Source organism: Manis javanica, chromosome 15 (genome assembly GCF_040802235.1).
Source record: "Manis javanica isolate MJ-LG chromosome 15, MJ_LKY, whole genome shotgun sequence".
Classification (NCBI taxonomy): Eukaryota; Metazoa; Chordata; class Mammalia; order Pholidota; family Manidae; genus Manis; species Manis javanica.
The window spans coordinates 59,785,248-59,805,466 of record NC_133170.1 but is presented as its reverse complement, the minus strand read 5'-3'; the positions used below and the strand labels follow the sequence as shown (position 1 = coordinate 59,805,466).

General features: G+C 37.6%; 1 protein-coding gene across 2 annotated transcripts in view; it reads right to left on the bottom strand.

Annotated features, from left to right (window-relative positions):
• The window catches only part of OXSR1 (oxidative stress responsive kinase 1), a 103,395-nt gene that overhangs the window by 58,608 nt on the left and 24,568 nt on the right, over positions 1-20,219 (bottom strand). For both annotated transcript variants that reach the window (XR_012125845.1, XM_037014160.2), the window contains exons 3-4: positions 19,092-19,200; positions 11,911-12,052 (exon numbers count right to left, since the gene is read on the bottom strand). Coding sequence is in view for 1 of the 2 variants with exons in the window: in XM_037014160.2 (XP_036870055.1) it covers positions 11,911-12,052; positions 19,092-19,200 (251 nt within the window). In the remaining variant the exon portion in view is untranslated. The remainder of the gene's footprint in view (positions 1-11,910; positions 12,053-19,091; positions 19,201-20,219) is intronic.

Sequence of the window (20,219 nt, the reverse complement as noted above, 5' to 3'; positions counted from 1 at the left end):
TGTTGGAACTCAACCAGGAGTTGGGAGGGGTGCAAGTTGTAGCACTCCAAAATCTCATGACTATAGACTATCTATGGTTAAAAGAACATATGGGATGTGAACAGATCCCAGAAATGGGCTGCTTTAATTTGTCTGATGGTTCAAGTACAGTTGGACAATATCCATCATATCATAGATAAATTTTCACAAATGCCTAGGGTGCCTAAATGGTTTTCTTGGCTTCACTGGAGATGGATGGTAATTATAGATTTGCTTTGTTTATGTCACCGTATTCCTATTATGTTAATATATGTGTGCAAATTAGTTAGTAGTTTAAAACCTATACATACTTAAGGTACTATACAAGAAGATATGTCAAAGAAATAATCAATCCTCCCAAGTTTCCTTCGTATGCTACATCTATAGCTTTTCTTCTTCCTTCCTAATTACAACCCTTAAATAGAATTCGTGCCTCATATCGAATTTACCGAGTATCATAATTCCTCCAGGTGGTAAAGATACCTTGAGACAAGTGCTGGGCATAGAAGCCACAGGGCATAAATCTGCAAAGAAGTAAAAAGCTAACCTTTGCAAACAATATGGCTTCTCTCTCACTTACCAACTTTACATTTCCCTGTATGGCCCCGGAAGATGACTGGTTAGCCAGAGACGGGTAAGATTCCTCAAGGGAGGAACAACCTAAGACAGGCACAGTCGCAGGGGGGCCATCAGGTGAGAATTTGGGGATCAACAGAGGTGAGGCTCAGAACCTCACCCCCCCTGCTTTGAGAGAAATCTTCTGCATCCGTGGATGTCTTGATGCCCTTGTCTAGCCTGGATTAATACTTAGTCCATAGGCACACACCTGATCATCTGATCATCTACATTTGCCTTCTTACAGCACTAAACTATGTTTTCTACCTTTATCTTGCATCTACCTACCACTTCAGCATTTTATTAAAAATAAAAATAATAATAATAGTAGGAGAAATGGGGGATCAACATATAGATCAAGTACAAAAATCAAACGAATATTCATATTTGACCTGATTGTTTATAGGTCATATTGCATGATCAAAACCGAAAGTTTCTGTGATGACTGCCCTTGTACTGTTCACCATGTAAGAATTTATTCACTATGTAAGAATTCGTTCACCATGTAAGAACTTGTTCGTTATGCTTCAGAAGATTGGAGACTGACGAGAATTAGGCTTGAGATGGATTAATGATTGTACATTGAGCGTTGACCCCCCTATACTGAATTTTATTGTTGTTAACAACCATTTGATCAATAAATATGAGAGATGCCCTCTCAAAAAAATAAAAAAATAAAAAAATAAAAAATAAATAAAAATAAAATAAAAATTGAAAAGATGGAGCAGAGGATTCCCATATACCCTGCTCACAGTTTCCCACTATTAACATCTCACATTAGTAGGGTACTTTTGCCACATTTAATGAACAAGTACTGATGTGTTATTATTAACTGAAGTCCACAATGTATTCAGATTTCTTTAGTTTTTACCCAGTGTTCTTATATTATCCCAGGATCCCATCCAGGATAACATATTACATTTAGTTGTTATGTCTCTTCTGACTCCTCTTGTCTGTGACCTCTTCCTTGTTTTTGATGACCTTGACAGTTTTGAGGAGGGATGGACAAGTATTCTGTCAGATGCCCCTCTAATGGAATTTGTATATTTTCCTTATGATTAGACTGGTAGTGTTTTTGGAAGGAAAACCAGAGGTGCCACTTTTATCACATCATATTAAAAACACAGAGTATTGACATAATTTAGCACCAGTGATGTTGAGATGACTTTTTTAAAAATCATGTTATCATTTTTGTGCTGCTTTTTAAGACAGGTGTATGAATTTACATTTAAATAATGTTTCATATGATTTTTGTCTTTCATGAGTGAAGAGACAATAAATAATTCATTTTCAGTAAAGCCTGTACTTTTCTGGATCAATTCCTTGGATAATCAAGTCATGTTTTCCTTTTGATATCAAAAGTGTCATCTGTAGGATAGCTTCAGGCAAAAAAGTACAGGAGTATCATGAAGCTAAATGGCTCACTGGACAATCAAATACAAGCAAGAGGAAAACTGACCTTTCAAGGAAAAGATCTGTAACTAAATATATGGGAATCAATACAGTCCTTGATTAAAGAGCCTTTTCTCTTCTGCCAACATCACACCACCAGCAGCCCCAACAGTTAAGCTGTCCACCCTCTCTTAAACAGGCAAAAACAGTGAGTGTTTTCACAGCCTAATGACGTTTCTCAAGTCACTGTTGCACCAAAGTTACAAATTCCTTTTAGAATTAAAAGGAGTATCATAGCCATGCTTCACTTTCTCATTAGTACAAAACTAAAGTTACTGCCCACAGCATCTTTATGACTCACCAATAAACAGTTTATGGAAAACTTGGAAAAGGTCAGGAGAAGCAACAAATCAGCATGAAAACTGGAAAGCACACTCCATTTAGGCATCTTAAACTGACTATCCAACATTTCTGTTAGAGCTAACTTCTTTTATAGGAAAAATATTTGGGTAGATAGATCCAGATAGAAAGCATAAGCCTAATTTAGAGAACCATTCACCCTAGTTAAAACCTCCAAAGCCTAGAGGGTTACGGAGAAAACACAACAGAGACAGGAGGAATATTATTGGCCTGATCCACCAGGCTAACATACAGACTCCCAAAATAACGACTGGACATTAGAGATACAAGAACTAGCAAGACCTACTGCACGTACCCACCTCTGCTTCCAGGTACAACAGTCTTCTCCCAAGCCTGCTGAAGTGCAAGAAGTGGTTTCCCAGTCTTGACTGCACATTAGAATCACTTAGGGACCTTTTCAAAGTCCCAATGCCAAGACCTCATCCCAGACCAGTTAAATTAGTTTCTGGCAGTGGATCTAGGAATCAGTACTTATTATTCCCAGGTGATTCCAACATGTAGCCAAGATTGAGAGGTTGTGATTTTAAGTGCAAGACAGAGAATTTCTACTCCCAATAGCACAGCAGGCTACATATGGCAAACAGACTTTCCACTAATCACCCAGGCCTTTGCCAAAAAAATACACCATTCCCCTGCCACAAACACAAAGAAATGCTGGATAAATGGGGTGGGGTGGGTTGGGGAGGGGTGAGAGTGGGGATGTCACATAGCTGAACATGAAATAATGAAAAGGAACTCTTCAAGCTTCAGACAGTAAAGTGACACTTAAGAACCAGAGCTGGAAGCGCCTCGGAAGACAGAGGAGATACTAGCCCAAATGGCTAGGGAGCTCAGGTTTTAAAACCCATCCCTAAAGAGAACACATGGCGCTGGGCTAGTTTAAGGCTGAGAGAAAACTGAGACCACCTCATAAAGCCAGGACTCTGGGAAGACTGAGCCATGAGGGAAGATACACTTACTGGAAGTAAACTTGTACATCCATATGAAAACACTGATTATCTTGTCTTTAATGCAGAAGTATTTCTAGGAATAAAGAGGGTCATTATGTAATAATAAAAAGAAAGAAGGAAGTAATTCACTGCGAAGATAACAATTCTGAACCTATATGGACCTGTAACACATCTTCAACCACAGGACTGCAGGTCAAAGGGGTGGGTTAGGTGACAGGCTCTTTTTCCTGCTGTCCGTCCTCCATTGTTCTGATGTGAAATCAGCTGTCAATCATACTGATGCTCTTAGTCTGTGCAGGACTAACCCAAAATACCACAGACTGGGTGGCTTAAAAGACAAACCTTTATTTCTCACAATTCTGGAGGTTGCAAGTCCAAGACCAAGGGGTTGGCAGATTTGGTGTCTGGTGAGGGTCCACTTCCTGGATCTCAGGTGAACAGCCTTTTGCTGTGTCTTCAACATGGCAGATGAAGCAAGGAGTCCTCTGGGTCTCTTTTATCTAATCCTTCTTTTATACTAATCTCATTGATGAGGGCTCCACCCTCACTACCTAATCACCTCCTAAAGGCCCACCTCCAAGTACCATCTGGGGATTAGGTTTCAACATGAATTCTGAAGGGACACAAATATTCACTCCATAGCACTTCCCTTACAAGATGAGATGTTTTCCTTTTGCTTTCAAGACACTCCCTTCTTGTTTAGGTTTCAACAGTGTAACTATGATGTGTCTAGGTAGATGTGGGTAAAATTGTAATATTCCAGAATCTCTCACTTGGCTTTAGTGCATATCCGTATCAACAGACGTTCCTAAGGGATGGAGAGTAGTTCATCTTCCTATCAATGGGTAATTACCTGGGCAACCGAGGGCTTATCTGAACCTGAGAGGTATCGCCTGTTTCTGCTGGAGCAGAAGAGAGAAATGGCCCTGGATTGCAGTGTATAAGCAATAAATGGGTTTTAAACTTTATTTCTCCCTTTGACTGATTTTGGTTTTAGAGGTATTTTGCCCCAGGATTTCCTCTCCCCTGAGTTATAGTAGAGATTTTTTATTTTATTTTATTCATGGTTCATCAAACTTTTTAAATCTGTGGATTAATGTTTCCCTTCAAATTTGCAAGTTTGGGGCCCTTATTTCTTCCAATATTTCTTCTCTCCTTTTTACTTATTTAGCTAAATGACAGCTGATATATTTTCAAAGTAGATGTTACAGTTGTACAAAACTGAGCAGAAACAACTTGATGTGAATCAATTCATTGCTTTCTAAAAAGACACTGAACTTAATGTATATTTTGGGTTAACTTTCTATATTAACTATATAAAGCCGGTATATGTAAAGGTTTAAGAAAAATAATATACTTCTGTGTTCTGAAAGTGAAGACTCTTTTAAAATAGAGATATGGATATATTAAGTAAAAGATAACACATAATGCATTTAAAGAATAATCATCCCAGCAGCAGATCTAAATTCTACTGAGTTTATAACTAATAAAATTTTTTCATTGCTATGAATCAGTGAATACCTAAGTTCACTGATTAGCATAATCTTTCTTAGCAGGCTTTGGAAGAAAACTACCTAAATTCAGATCCCAGCTCTGTTACTACCTGGGTGATCTTTGGCAACTTACTTCTCTCTCTTTGCCTTGGTTTCCTTAGCTGTAAAACAGTGTGATAATAATACCTACCTCATAAAGTAACTATGAAGGTTAAATGAGGTAATGCAGACAAGGCATTTAGAGTAGTGGTTAGCACTCAGTTTTGGTGAATGCTAGCTATCATTATTATCTGTACCACAGGTCAACAAACATTTTCTAAAGGGCCAGATAGTAAATATCTTAGGCTTTGTGGGGCAGATGTTCTTCATCACCACTAGTTCGTACTTTGAAATTCTTGCTGCATAGGCCAAGATGGCTTGCCATCACATCCACATTTCAGTGGAAGGAAGGAAAGCGGAAACAGAGGTTGTATCACTTCCTGTTAATAGTGGTTCTCAAGATGTTTGGCAATGTCTGTAGACATTCTGGTTGTCACATGGGTGCGGAGAGGCAGCACTACTAGTCTAACATATGATGGGTAGAAACCAGGGATGCTACTAAACATACCCTACAATGCCCAGGACAGCCCCTGCAATAAAGCATTGTCCAGCCCAAATATCAGTAGTGCTGGGGTTGATAAAACCTGAACAATACAAGTAGTAAACAACACTTCTGTTCTCATCACAGTGGCTAGAAATTAAATCACATCGTCATATCTGGTCTGCATGAGAAATTGCAAAATGTTGCCTTTCTTCTGGATGGTTATTTGCACAGCAAAATTTTTTAAATGTCTTTATTTTTTTTAACTAAAAAAGAAAGGGAGATATATTGGGGGACAATTAGCAGTCTCTGGCACATTTTTTTACCAGAAGCTTACTTAATGAACATATAGAACTGAGCTGTTAACTGAAGCACGTTCATTGCTAGTACCAAGGTATACATCCATAACGTTTCCAGCATCCTAAGGATGGGAACCCAGTTTTTCAGGGCACCTTTTCCTTTGACAGTGCAGGAAATATATCCTCAAATGTTTACTCTTTTGGTCATACCCCTTTTCAGTCATTTGTTAATACCTTATTTTAACTAGGTACAAAACAATTCATTGGGTACAATTTTAGATGAAAAAATTCTATTGTCCTAACATACCTTCATTGTTTCCATGATTTCTAGTTTATGTATTATTCCTTAAAGTCAACCATTCTCCTTATCCCCATAAAAAAGTTTGTTTTTCTTTGTGAGACTTAAGCAGGTTGGAAAATTAAGACAGCTAGAAAGAATTACCCATTTTTTCCTAGAGTGAGATGCTTCTACAGGTGGCTGATTTCACCTATTATATGTTCATTTTCATTTTAAATGTTGCAATTCTCAGAGTAACCTAATCAAAAGTTTGGTTTAGGGGTTTGGGGCTTGCTTTTTTGCCTCCATATTCTGATTACTCCTTAAAACCTCAGTTTTACACTTGGCAATTGCCTAATCTTTGATCAGTTACTCTTCTGGGCCTTTGCTGAGGGATTAGGTTAAGTAGGTGAGTTTTTTGTATAACCAACAAATAAAATTGTTAAGATATTTAAAGTGTGCACTGTGATGGTTTGATACATATACACACTGGGACAGGATTCTCCCCATCAAGTTAATGAACATATCCATCAGCTCACGTACGTTCCTTTCTTTTTGTTGAGAACTTTAAAGTTCAAATCTCTTAGCAGAACTTATTCACCTTATAAGTGAAAGTGGTACCCTTTTCCCAACCTCTTCCTATTTCCCTTACTCTCCAGCCCCTGGCAACCACTTTTCTACTCTCTGTCTCTCTGTTACTATGAGTTCAACTTTTTTTTTTTTTTTTACATTCCACATGTAAGTGATACCAGGCATATTCTCTCTCTCATTTAATTCACTTAGCATAATGTTCTCCAGGTTCATCCATGTTATTGCAAATGGCATTCCTTTTTATGACTGAATAATATTCTGCTGTACATGTATACCACATTGTCTTTATCCATTCATCCACTGAAGAAGACTTAGGTTGTTTCCAAATCTTGGGCTGTTGTGAATAATGCGGCTATGAACATCAGGGTGCAGGTGTCTGAGATCCTGATTTCATTTCCTTTGGGTGTCTACCCAGAAGGGGGTTTGCTGGATCATAGGGTATTTCTGTTTTTAATTTCTTAAGGAACCTCCATATGGTTTCCCATAGTGGCTGCACCAGTTTACATTGTTACCATCAGTGCACAAGGGTTCCCTTTTCTCCAACATCCTCACCAGCATCTGTTATCTCTTGTCTTTTTGATAATAGCCATCCTAACACAGGTGTGAGGTGATGTCTCCTGTGGTTCTGATTTTCATTTCCCTGGTGATTAGTGGAATTGATATCTTTTTATGTGCCTATTGGACATTTTTTATGTCTTCTTTGGAAAATGTCTATTCAGGCCCTGCCCATTTTAAAATTGGGTTATTTGGTTTTTTTGCCTCTAAGTTATGTGAGTTCCTTGTATAATTTGGATATTAGCCCCTTCATAGATACATACTTTGCAAATATTCCCTCACATTCCATAGACTACCTTTTCATTTTGTTGATGGTCTCCTTGGCTATGCAGAAGGTTTTTAGTTTGGTGTAGTCCTGCTTGTTTATTTTTGCTTTTGCTGCCTTTACTATTGGTGTCAAATACAAATAATCATTGATAAGACCAATGTCAAGGAGCTTACCAAGTTTTCTTCTCGGAGTTTGACGATTTCAGGTCCTAAATTCAAATCTTTAATCCATCTTGAGTTGACTTCTGTGTATGGTGTAAGAGGGGTACAAGTTTCATTGTTTTGCATGCAAATACCCAGTTTTCCAAACATTGTTCATGAAGGGACTATCCTTTCCCCAGTGCAAATTCTGGCTTCCCTGTTAAAAATTAATTGACCGTGTATGCATGGGCTTATTTTCTGGGTTCTGTAATCTCTTCTACTGTGTCTGTTTTAATGCAAATACCACACTGTTTTGATTACTACAGCTTGTAATATTGTTTAAGTCAGAAAGTATGATGCTTCCAGCTTTGTTCTTTCCCAAGTTTGCTTTGGCTATGCAGGATCTTTTTGTGGTTCCATGCAAATTTTAGAATTGTTTTTCCATGTCTAAAAAATGCTATTGGAGCTTTATAGGGATTGCACTGAATCTGTAGGTTGCTTTGGGTAGTATGGACATTTGAACAATATTAATTCTTGCAATCCATGAACACAGAGTATCTTCCCATTTATTGTGTCCTCTTCAATTTCTTTCATCAGTGTTTTAGCTTATAGTGCACAGATTTCTCACCTCCTTGGCTAAATTTATTGCTAAGTATTTTATTTTTTGATACAATTGTGTAAGTGGGAATATTTTCTTAATTTCCCTTTCTGATAGTTCATTCTTACTGTACAGGAACACAGCAGATATGTGTATATTGATTTTGTAAGCTGCAAACTTATTGAAATTCTTTATTTGTTCTAACAGTGTTTTGGTGTAGTCTTTAGAGTTTTCTACAGGTTTCATGTCATCTGCAAATAGACTTCTTCTCTTTTCATTTGGATGCCTTCTATTTCTTTTTCATGTCTAATTGCTCTGGCTAGGACTTCCAGTACTAGGTTGAATACAAGTGGCAAGAGTAGGCATCCTTGTCTTATTTTTAATCTTAGAGGAAAAGCTTTCAGCTTTTCATTATCAAGTATGATGTTAGCTGTAGATTTGTCATACAATGGCCTTTATTATGTTAAGGTGTGTACCCTTAAGTTTGTTGAGTTTTTACCACAAAACGACATTGAATTTTGTCAAATGCTTTTTCTGCAACTATTAAGATGATTATACAATTTTTATCCTTCATTTTGTAATATGATGTATCATACTGATGGATATGTGGCTAGTGAACCATCCCTGGAATTAATTCCACTTGATCATGGTGGATGATCCTTTTAATGTACTGATGAATTCAGTTTGCTAATATTTCATTGAGGATTATTTTCCATCTATGTTCATTAGGGATACTGGCCTGTAATTTTCTTTTCTTAAGTGTCCCTGTCTGGCTTTGGTATCAGAGTAATTAATGCTGGTCTTATAAAATGAGTTTGGAAGTGTTCCCTCTCCTTTCATTTTTTGGATGAATTTGAGAAGGACTGGTATTAATTTTTCTTTAAATGTGTGGTAGAATTCACAAGGATGCCATCTGGACCTGGCCTTTCATTTGTGGGGAGGTTTTTGGTTACTGAGTTGATCTCCTTATTAGCAACTGGTATGTTCAGATTTTCCATTTCTTCATGATTCAGTCTTGGTAGGTTATATATTTCTAAGAGTTTATCCATTTCTTCTAGGTTGTCCAACGTTGGAATATAATTGTTCATAGTAGTCTCTTACAACCCTTTTGTGTGTTATCAATTGAAATATCTCCTCTTCCATTTCTGATTTTATTGAGTTCTCCTTTTATTCTTGATGAGTGCAGCTAACAGCTTATCTTTTTTAAATAACAATTCTTCATTTCATTGATCTTTTCTGTTATCTTTTTAGTCTTTATTTCATGTAGTTCAGCTCTGATCCTTTGATTTACTTCTGCTAACTCTGGGTTAGTTCTTCTATATTCTTAAAGGTAGGTGATTTTTAAGATTACATCTTGTTGTGTCTTCCACTCTTTTTTTGCCTTCTTGATTCCATTTGTCTCTCCTTCCTTGGCATATTAATTATTTTTTCTTTTGTTAGTGGTTACCCTAGAGTTTGCTGTATGCATTTACCAACTAATTCAAGTCTACTTTCAAATAACACTATACCATTTCCCTGAGTGTTCTTTTAATCTCATATACTGTGGACTAAACACTAGAGTTCAAGTTTGCTCTCTGTAGCAAAGGAGCAGGAGACTGGCAGCCTGGAACAGACCTGGCAGAGGTGCAGGCTTGCCCACCATGCCACAACCAGAGTTGTGCCACAATATAACAGTAAATGAAAACCGGACAGGAAACTCCATTGTCCACCCCACAGCCAGGGCAGCAGGTAGGCCCATGCTGCTTACACCAGCAGCACCAACTACCCAGTCAGCACCTCAAAACCCATCACCCAGCACTAGAGAGCAACCCTGGCCTGGCCCCTCCTGGTCCAAAATATACTCAGAAAGGACAATCCAAGGCCCAGTGTTCTCTAACTCTCCACCTGGAAGCATAGGGTAGCCAAGAAGAAGACCTTCCGCCTTCACAGACAATACCAACAGACAGTGAATGGGGGCCCCACTGGCACCATGGAGACTGGCCCACAGGATAGGTCAAGGAAGCACTCACAGATCCATGTGCACAGCACCTGTCTCCCACCTTCTACCTAGAAGCACCAGGCCCAGGAAAGTGCATTCTGCTCCCAGTCCCGGTATCAACAGGGACTAAGTGGAGAGAGCCCCAGCAGTTCCAGGTGAACAAAACAAACCAGAACAGCAGTGCCATAGCTCTCTAAGTCAAACTGTCATTGGAACTACAGCCCACAAAAGTAGGCCAAGACCTACACACTAAACCTAAAGAGTAAAATTGCCTGCTAAAATATACTATTTAAATAGGATCAAGAATTTCCTAACATAGTATCTAAAACATCCAGGATACAATAAAACAAAAAATCACTCATCACACCAAGCATCAGGAATAACTTCAGTAAGAAAGATAATTAACTGTTGTCAACACCAAGATGAATCAGATGTTGGAATGATCTGACAGGAACTTTAAAGCAAAATCATAAAAATGCTTCAACATGCAATCTGGAATTATCAGAACAAAGGAAATCTCAGCAAAGAAATAAAAGCTATAAAAAAGAACCAAATTAAGATTATAGAACTAAAACTATAGGAACTGCAATAAAAACTCAATGATGGGTTCTATAGCAGAATGGAGAGGACAAAGGAGAGAATCAGTGAACTTGATAACAAATCAGCAGGATTTATTCAACCTGAGCAGAGGAAAAACAGGCTGACCATAAAATGAACCACACCTTAGGGATTGTGGTACAATAACACAACATCTAACATTTGTATCATCAGAGTCCCAGAACAAGAGGAGAGAAAAACATGAGTTTAAAAAAAGCCCAAAGAAATAATGGCTGAAAACCTCCCAAATTTGGTGAAAGACAAAAACCTACAGATTCAAGAAGTTTCAGGATATACCTGAAGAAATCCAGGCTAAGACATACCATCACTAAACATCTGAAAACCAAACACAAAGAAGCAGTCTTGAAAGTAATCAGAGGAAAACAACATATTACCTGTAGACCACCAATTCAAACAACAGATTTCTCATCTGAAAACACAGAGGCCAGAATTAAGTAGCAGAGCATCTTTCAGGCACTTTAAGAAACACACTGTCAACTGCAAATTCTCAGATCCAAGCAAAACTATCCTTCAGAATGAAGAGAAAACAAAGATGTTCTCTCAAATGAGGAAAAAACAAATCCAGACTAAACAGATTCAGATAACATAAAATCTACCACTATTTCAATTCTTGTCATCTGTACTCAGGGACTGAACAGATATAGATTACCAGAAATACTTGAATAGGATATGTTACACAGCTTTTTAAATGTTATTTTACTTTAAAAAATTAATAAAGTTAGCTATCTTACAAAAAGCTATTAATAATTGGAGAAAATATTCAACATGATATAAAAGAAACCAAAAAAGCATGACAAAATTATATACACAGTTTTAAATATTTTTTAAGCACACAAAAGAAATTGGAAAGGAGTATAATAAAATGTTATCAATAATTGCAGAGATTGCCTCCTGGTAAGAAATTATGTATTGTTCCTGTTTTCATATTTTTCAGCTGGACTAAAATGTAGTTACTTTTTAAATATTTACTAAATGTAATTAAAACCCTAACCACAATGTGCTGAAACTAGTGATACAGTCAGATTATGACTGTGCACAAGATAGGGATTGGCCTCAATGAAATGACACAGCACAACTGCCTCTGCACTTACCAGGAAGAGATGTCACCTTGTACATACCTGTGAATCTGCCCATTTTTGTGCAGATATTCCAACCCTTCCAACACTTCTCTGAGTATTGTAGCAATGGTAGGCTCATCCAGAACTCCACTTTTGTGTTCTCCCTTGGCCACAATGTGTTTAATAATATCCAGAACAGAACCTGGAAACAGAAGACAAAGTTTTCCATAAACTTTAACTCATACAATGTAATTCACAGCCATTTTGAAATCAAAACACATGTAAATTAATTTAATAAATTAATTGTGTATGAAAGAGAAGAAAAAACTAGCAAATATAAGGAAACAGAGAAGTTTAAAATTAATAATTTATTCCCATATCCCAACCCCCCAATCTAAAACAGAAACAGCCTGCTAATATCCAAATAGTAGTTTTGCACCAGCATCTCCTCTAGACTTCTATGAGAATATGGAAGAGCCAGTAGAGGATTTTTAACCATGTCTAAAGATACCTTAGGTATCTTCATAGGTATACCCTAGGTAACCATGCCCATCAATAAAACTTCAGTATAACGTATACACTTTCAATCAATTTAGGCTTCCAGCACCAAATCAGAGTATGCAATGTTGTATGAATAAACAAAAAATATGATTGAAATGCAGGTAAAATTAGAGAAGAAATAGTTGGAAAGGAAAGATCACATGTGCATGCAAACTAATGTAAGGGTTAAAATTATTTTCCAAGTTAATAAGTAACAGAAATAAAATAGAAAAGGCAAAGAAAAATATGAAAAGTATGAGAAAGGCAGTTCTCTTTAAATAACAGCCCAGATGTAACAATCCCATTCTTCCCAGGGAGGGAAATAATCCTCCTACTAAAACTCAAGGGGAGGGAGGGAAAGACTTCTATATAATAATTAAAATCACACAATGCAGACTATCGTAACTATTATCATCAAAAAAAGTTTGCTAAAGATTCAGAAGATTTCTGGCTGTCTGATGGCCTGTAAAAACCACAGAACCAAACAAAAATATCCCCAATGTTAGAAACTGGACTGAGACGTCTGGAACATAACATGAACTGCACAGAAAAGACTGTATGCCCATTTCTTGGTACAAGTCCTCAATGATCAAGACTAAAATTAAAACACACATTCTGTGAAAAACTTGCCCTAGTGGGTGCTTTATTTTACATATTTAAAAAGGGAAACTACTCCTAAATAAACAGAAAAAAGTGGTCTAGGTGGAGTCCTCTAAAACATCAGAGGACTGAACACATTTCCTTTGCTTCCACCCGAGATCCACTAACTTGACAAACTTCACCAAAAAGGGTGTAAAACCAGAATGAAAGAGAAAACAAAGTAGGTAACAAAGAGAGAAAAAAAATTTCCTGGAAGAAGGAAAGCAGAGCAAGTAACAGACTTAAGCTGAGAAGGAAAATTGGAACCGCTGATGCCTGCAGAGAACAGTAGATCCCTTCTAGAGCTCCAGAAAGTCCCTGAAAGCACACACAGAGGAGGATCTGAAGGGAGGGAAGGGAACTGAAAGAAGGGTAAGGCAGGAAAACTGGCTCAAAGTTCACTTATGGGAGGACAAAATCCCAGATCTCTCCCCTCTGGAAGCCAGGCCCCCAGCAGTGAACAACAAGGAAGGCTCCAGGTTCCAAGTAACTGTCCCTAACACATGATCACACTTTCTTCTCTCTATTGCTGGAATTCACAGGACTGTGATCCACAAAGGAGGAGGCCTGAGGGAGCAGCTTTGTTCAGCTTCATCAATCAAAAATTCATCCCCAAAGCAAAGGGAATGCAACAGCAGGCCAGCCACACAAGAAATTGCTTAGTAAGAAGATGACATCTGTATAAATGCCAACTTACTGATATGTTTGTAATGTGAATATCTACAATAAGGAATACAAAGGGAAAAATTCCTAGTAGGAAAACTTAACACAATTTACCCATTCAACAATTAAACTATACTGTATGCAAGATCTAGAACTGGATGCCACAGAATATCAAGATACATAGGGATATGACTGCTGCCTCTCAGGGAGCTTCCAGTCTGGTGGATCAAAGAAATGAAGCAACAAAGACCTAGTGCATATAAAAAGTTATGTATTTTTAAAGCTTTTAAAGCAGATACTTCTTTACAAATTCTTCTAACAATAGTATTAATTTCACATCACCCAATGATCAACAGGGAAATTAAAGCAATGCATATCCCCAATTTATTATGTCCAGAACAGACATTCCAAGCAAGGTTGTATAAGGAGCCCCTTTTCCCTGGCATGACAATGTCTTAGCAGTTTCAGTCTCCCAATAGTATAATCTGTACAGATGGAGGAATGATCATGTCACTAGACCTTCACCCTGAACTGACAAACACAGGCTGTGGAAGGCACCACTTCTCTTCTATGACATCCTCAGTGTCTTCAGCATCTAACGTGATGACTGATGCTTACAATCTTCCCTCCTCAAATATCAAAATTACACAGAATTCTTCACATCAACTAAGAGAAAGAAAGGTGAAGGTAAATACGCTGAGCAAAAGATTATCACTGGATGTTCAAATTAACATCCAAGTAACAGCAGGAATAGTGAAGGAAGGCTATGCTCACAGCACATACAGTGCCGTCCTTGGGCACAACCTGGAAAAAATCCTACAGGCATAACCGGTTCTCAAACTTTACTGTCATTCAAGAGGTCAAAGGGAGGCCCAAGAATATGCATTTCAACAAGTCAGGCTGCCTGATGGACACTGTCCATTGAAATCCAAGCATTTCTCAGGGTAAAAGAGATAAATTAAATAATGGAAAACAGGAGGGATTTGGAACAAATTTTGTAACAAAGCAAAAAGTTGAAATGTAGATCTATTCCCAAAACCCATCTCATGTCTACCTTCACAGCCTGTGGCACAGAAAGTTTAAGAAACAATGCAAAACTTTTAACTGTACAAGAAAATTACTAAATATGAAATATTTAAAAAGCAGTAAAGCAGTTGCTAGTTTAACTCACTTGTTAAATTTGTTAACTATATTTCAAATTAATTATTCAGTCAACATGTTCATTTCCTCAGCTTACTTTTATGAAATAACACCCTTTGAGTCCAAAATTGACTCAGTCATTTTAGTTAGCAGTATTTTACACATCTTTAGGCACTGAGTGTGTGTGTCTTCCTGAGCCACAGAAGTTTTCAAGGGGGCCAAATTGGCTTGGTCTGAGTATCCCATTTCAGACCAAAGAAAGACCCTCCACTGTTACCTAGTCACAATTCATACCAGGTGTTTTACCTGGGTCTTGCTTAGATTGAGTTACATTCCCACACTTTTCATATCTTAGCAGATGAAGAAGTAGGAAGCATCCCTAGGCAACAAAGCAATTCACTAAGACAGTAAATTGAATCAGACCCTCCATGTCTAGAACTCATCCTGCTAAGTCCTTAAAAGCACTCCTTTCTCTCTTCCTTTCAGACGCTTTCTTAATTATTTTGTTTTCTAAAATTCTATATTGCAGTTTGGTGTTAAAAAATTGTAGAAACAGTTATTTAGATCAAAAGTGCTTCTAATTTCTAAAGATTAACTTCCTATACTAACAAATCCCAACATTCAACATCAGAGTTTTAATTAGCAAAACATAATAATAATATTATAGTTATAAGGAAGTATTATGAAATGATTATAATATTGACACACTTAAGTGAACTCATTCTAACCATGATGACCACCTGGCTGATGGGTCTAAGAGTGACAGTTGCAAATCACAATTTAATCAGCTTATTAAGTTCTACAAAAGTACAATGTTGCTAAATCAAATATATGTTTTCCTTTTAAATATTTTGGATGAAAACACTGATGTGAAAGAAGGTAGCCTGTACAGATTTCTGTTAACTCTCATTATTTATATTTCCTAATGATTCAGAGACCTGCTTATCACTCCTTTCACCCTGCTCCAGCTGTGGGACCCCATCAGTTCCCAAAACACAGCACACTCCTCCATTCTGCTCCAGACCTTCCCCTACACAGTGTTCCCCTTCCTGGATCCCTTGTCCCACCCTGCCCTGATACCACCCTACTCCCTTTTCACCTGGCTAACAATCATCAGGTCTCAGCTGATCACCACCTCCTGAGTGAAGTCTTTGATAACCCCACTGCATCGATTCCCCCACAAAAAGGTTACATTCTCCTGGTGCTTGTTCCCATGGCACCTGATACTTCTGCATGGCACCCTACACATTTCTAATTATTTAACGGTAATGTTTCCTTATTAGCCATAAGGCCAATATGAGCAAAGAACTAACTGACAGATTGATTCACTAACATACTTATAATCAGTAAGTACTTGACAAATGGCATTTTCATTGAGCTTTCGATCTTGGCACATTTTACTTCTATTTTAAAAACATTTTGAAGTTGTGCTTAGTTCTGGCTTTTGTGTCCTAAATATTGTGTACTGTATCACTTCACTTTAAATGTTTATTCACTTTATAATTAAAAAACCAAGATTTCATTTTCCTAAAAAGATGTAAACTTTTTAAAGTATTTTAAAAGATTTAGATGGAGATTATGATGACTAAAACATTTAAGGAATTACAAAAAGAGTTAATGACTGAAACATGTTTGAAGATTATTCTACAGTAGATCTGCTGAATGCTAATCTGGAAAAACTGGGCACTGTCCCAGGAAACGTAAAACCAGAAAGGACAGACAGGTACATTTAAAAGACACTCCACCTAGCAACATGTGCTGCTCCTTCTGTGATTAGGACATATACTCACTGCAAGAGAAACAGGGATTCTTAAAAAACAAGAAACAAAAAAAATTCTGCTTACAGAGCAGAATGGGCTGGCACACAGGTACGAGTGAGAGAATTAAGCAGATAATTTATTCCTGTTCATCAGAGCAAAACATTAAAAACTTTGTATCATACAGTTTCGTAAATGACAAATGAAGAAAATTATGCTATAGGTGATCAATAACGAAAGATACAATATTACCTAATATTCCCATATCTGTCCATACTGAAAGAACCATGCTTGACCACCATCTTGACAGGTGGTTGGTGTTAGCAAGGATTCCAACCATCATATGAATAGGGCCTTTAACAAAGCAATCCAGTTTCTCCAGTGTGTCACTAATGGGATTGAAACAAAAAGGTGATTCTGGCTACACTGAAAAGCATCAAATAACAAGGGATTATTATTATTAATGACTAAAATTTCTCATACACCTACCACATGTCAGCACAGTGGTGGATGCTTTGCACATGTCATCACATTACTGCTCCCCAGTACCCTGAAATGCAAAAGGTGTCCCCACAGAACAGAAAAGTAAAGAGGTTCAATGAGTTGAAACAGTTTGCCCAATTGACATACACCTGCTAAGTAGGAAAGCTGGAATTCAACCCTAAAGTCTATGCTCTATACAGCCTTTCTGGTGAAGGGAGGTGTCAGGGAAGTATGGTATTAAAACTGCCAACTAAACACACACAGATTCTCTTTTCTGGAACCCTACAATCTGGAAGGGAAAATCATGCTCCCACACAAAACACATACGCAAACAAAATCCAAGCAGACCAGTAATGGGAAGGGTGGATGGATCCATCACTCACTAGTCCTCCCAATCTTACTACTACTACAAATTCAAATCCACGCCTTGGCAAGATGTCTAACTTACTACATGGCGAGGCCTTCAGGTAACCTAATGAAATGTTCAAGCTATACATGCCAATGGGCTACTCTCTACAATCAGCAATACTTACATTCTAAGGACTCAGGCACAAATAATTATGTATATTTTACAGGATGAAGCACATAATTAATTATGTTGTTAATAATGGAGATCAAGATTTTCTGTGCAAGAGAAAAGAAATTCATGTAGAATTTTTAGAAAGTTCCAGAAGTCCATAATGTTAATCTTGAACTAGAAGTGTTAAATGTCAAATCATGATTTACTTTCAATATGCTATATTCCTGAGCTCTTTCACCTGGAAGCAATGACAACAATAGTAGTAGCAAAAGCATCCAACATCCAAGTTATGCTTCCTGAACACCACTGCCCAGAAGAAAGTCCAGAGCTCCTTACAGTACTGGCTGACTCTGAGTATGGGAAAAGCAATGTAAACATGAGCCTAGGAAATTTTGAACCAGAAAACAAGGAACCAATCAAAGACTGATGGATTCATGTCAAAAGGACACAAGTAAACTTCAAGGGAGTCCCACTGACAAAATTTGGACATCAAAAGAACAGTGTATAATGCCTAAAAGACACTAAATACACAAAAATCCTTGGGATTATATAATACTCAAAAAAATGAAAGCGTCCCACAACTGGCAAAAGGGAGTTAAAAAAAAAAAAACCTCTCGTTTACCACCACTGGAGATGATTATTAAGCCAGCTCTTAACTCTGAAAATTGGTCCTTAAAGAAGAATTATTTCTCCTGCATTTTCAATAAGAACCACAGTACAGATTAATCAGAGCCCCAGTTAATAAAGTTTCTTTACCCAGAAGAATGCCAGTTCATAAATGTAAAAAAAAAAAAGATGCAGTAAGAAAACCACCATTCTGCAACCTCTGACAGAAACACAGGTTGTTAAAGGATGCTGAAACCAGGAGAGGAAAGATTTATGGGTAACTGGATACTCATAGTGCCAAAGTATCACCGCATAGATTACTTGCTAACTACAAAGGGAAAAAAAGTTACCCTTTCCATGGAGAAGCCTGGCTGGCACAACCTTAAGCAATCAAAATTAACATCACTATTAAAAATACAACCAGATAGCAAACTCTTCCTATTGTGATGCAATATGAAATACACAGCACCACCTATAAAATATTCTGCTCCAAAATATCTAACTCCTTTCTAATTGAAGTTAATTAGCCTTTAGGTCTAACTTTCAATTTGCAAGAAATAAAGGAATGTAAATCAAGTTAAACATTACCAAAAAGAAATAACCAGATAAATCCAAAATGTGAAATATTCTACAAGATAGTTATCATCAGACCCTTCAGACCAGAGCCCTCAACTAGTTTATGTCATGGAAGAGAGGAAGAAGGAGGGAACCAGTATAGTTTAAGAGATCTAAGAGGCATGATGACCTCATGTAGTGTGTGAGACCTCTCAGCATCTTGAAAGATACTAACACTATCAAATGCAAATGTCCATGAAAACCAAGCCAGGACAAAAAGGGCACCTTTATTAATTTTCCAACCCATGAATGTTAACACTTCACAGCATTCCACTCACCTCCGCTTAGCAGCCTCATGACTAGCCACAGCTCATCTTTTACCACAAAAGACGTGTAGTAAGACACAATATTGGGATGGTGGCACTGACTCATGGCTTGAATTTCTTTCTACAAAGAAGAGAAAACATGATCATTCATTATGTCAAGTCTAAGACAACACTATGAGTTAGTGAATCATGACTTGGGAATTCCAAGACTATATCACAACCTTTGTGAGATCTCCATGGCCTAGACCTCTGAGTATTTAAACCAAAACCTACCTAGTTTCTCTCAGTTCACTGACTCCTCTTTACACTAGTAATTTCAGAGACTAAAAACATGCTCTACTATCATAGCCTGCACAGCACCACACAGGGCTCCCCTGAGACACACACTTTCACTTCAAGATTCCCTTGAAGAAACATCTTGGAAAATCTGGTTTTACAGGAACAGAGGATAATTACTAATCAACAGAAGGTGGTTTTATGTTTGTGAGTTTTGTTTTCAAAATATTGTTTCATCCCATTTTAGTGCAATGATAAACAATTCTCACTCTAAAGAGAAATATACTGAAATAGGGCAAGATCATAAACTAAATTCAAAGTAGGAACTTGAGTCACAACTCTAAGCTCACTCTATCTCAGTTTGTGAATTTAAATTGGATTTGGGGTAAAAAAAACACCTTGTAAAGCCCTGAATGATCAGGGCCCTGATTGCCTCTCTAGCCTCATCTCCCTCCCTTCACTAGCCCTACCCCAGCACACCCCAGTCCTATGGTGCAGCCATCCTGAACTTCAAGTAAGCCATTCTTCCAACCATGGACACTTAACCCTTTTATTCCCTCTGCCTCAAATACACTTACCTCATTACTTTTGACCTAAAAATACCAATTCTTCCCTCTGATATCAGCAAAATATCATTTCGTCTCAGCCAGCTCAAGTTAGGTGTCTCCTGGCTTCCAAGGTCCCTGAATATCTCATGGCACCTAATGTACTAGGTGCTCATTTGTTTGTTCTTCCTTGCTAGAATGACAGCTCTGTGAAAGCAAGTACTTAAAAGTAGATCCCTAAACACTGTGGAATTTATCATATTATACTGTCACTGCCTGTTTGTTTTTCTGCATCCCTCACACAACTTTAAGTTCAAAC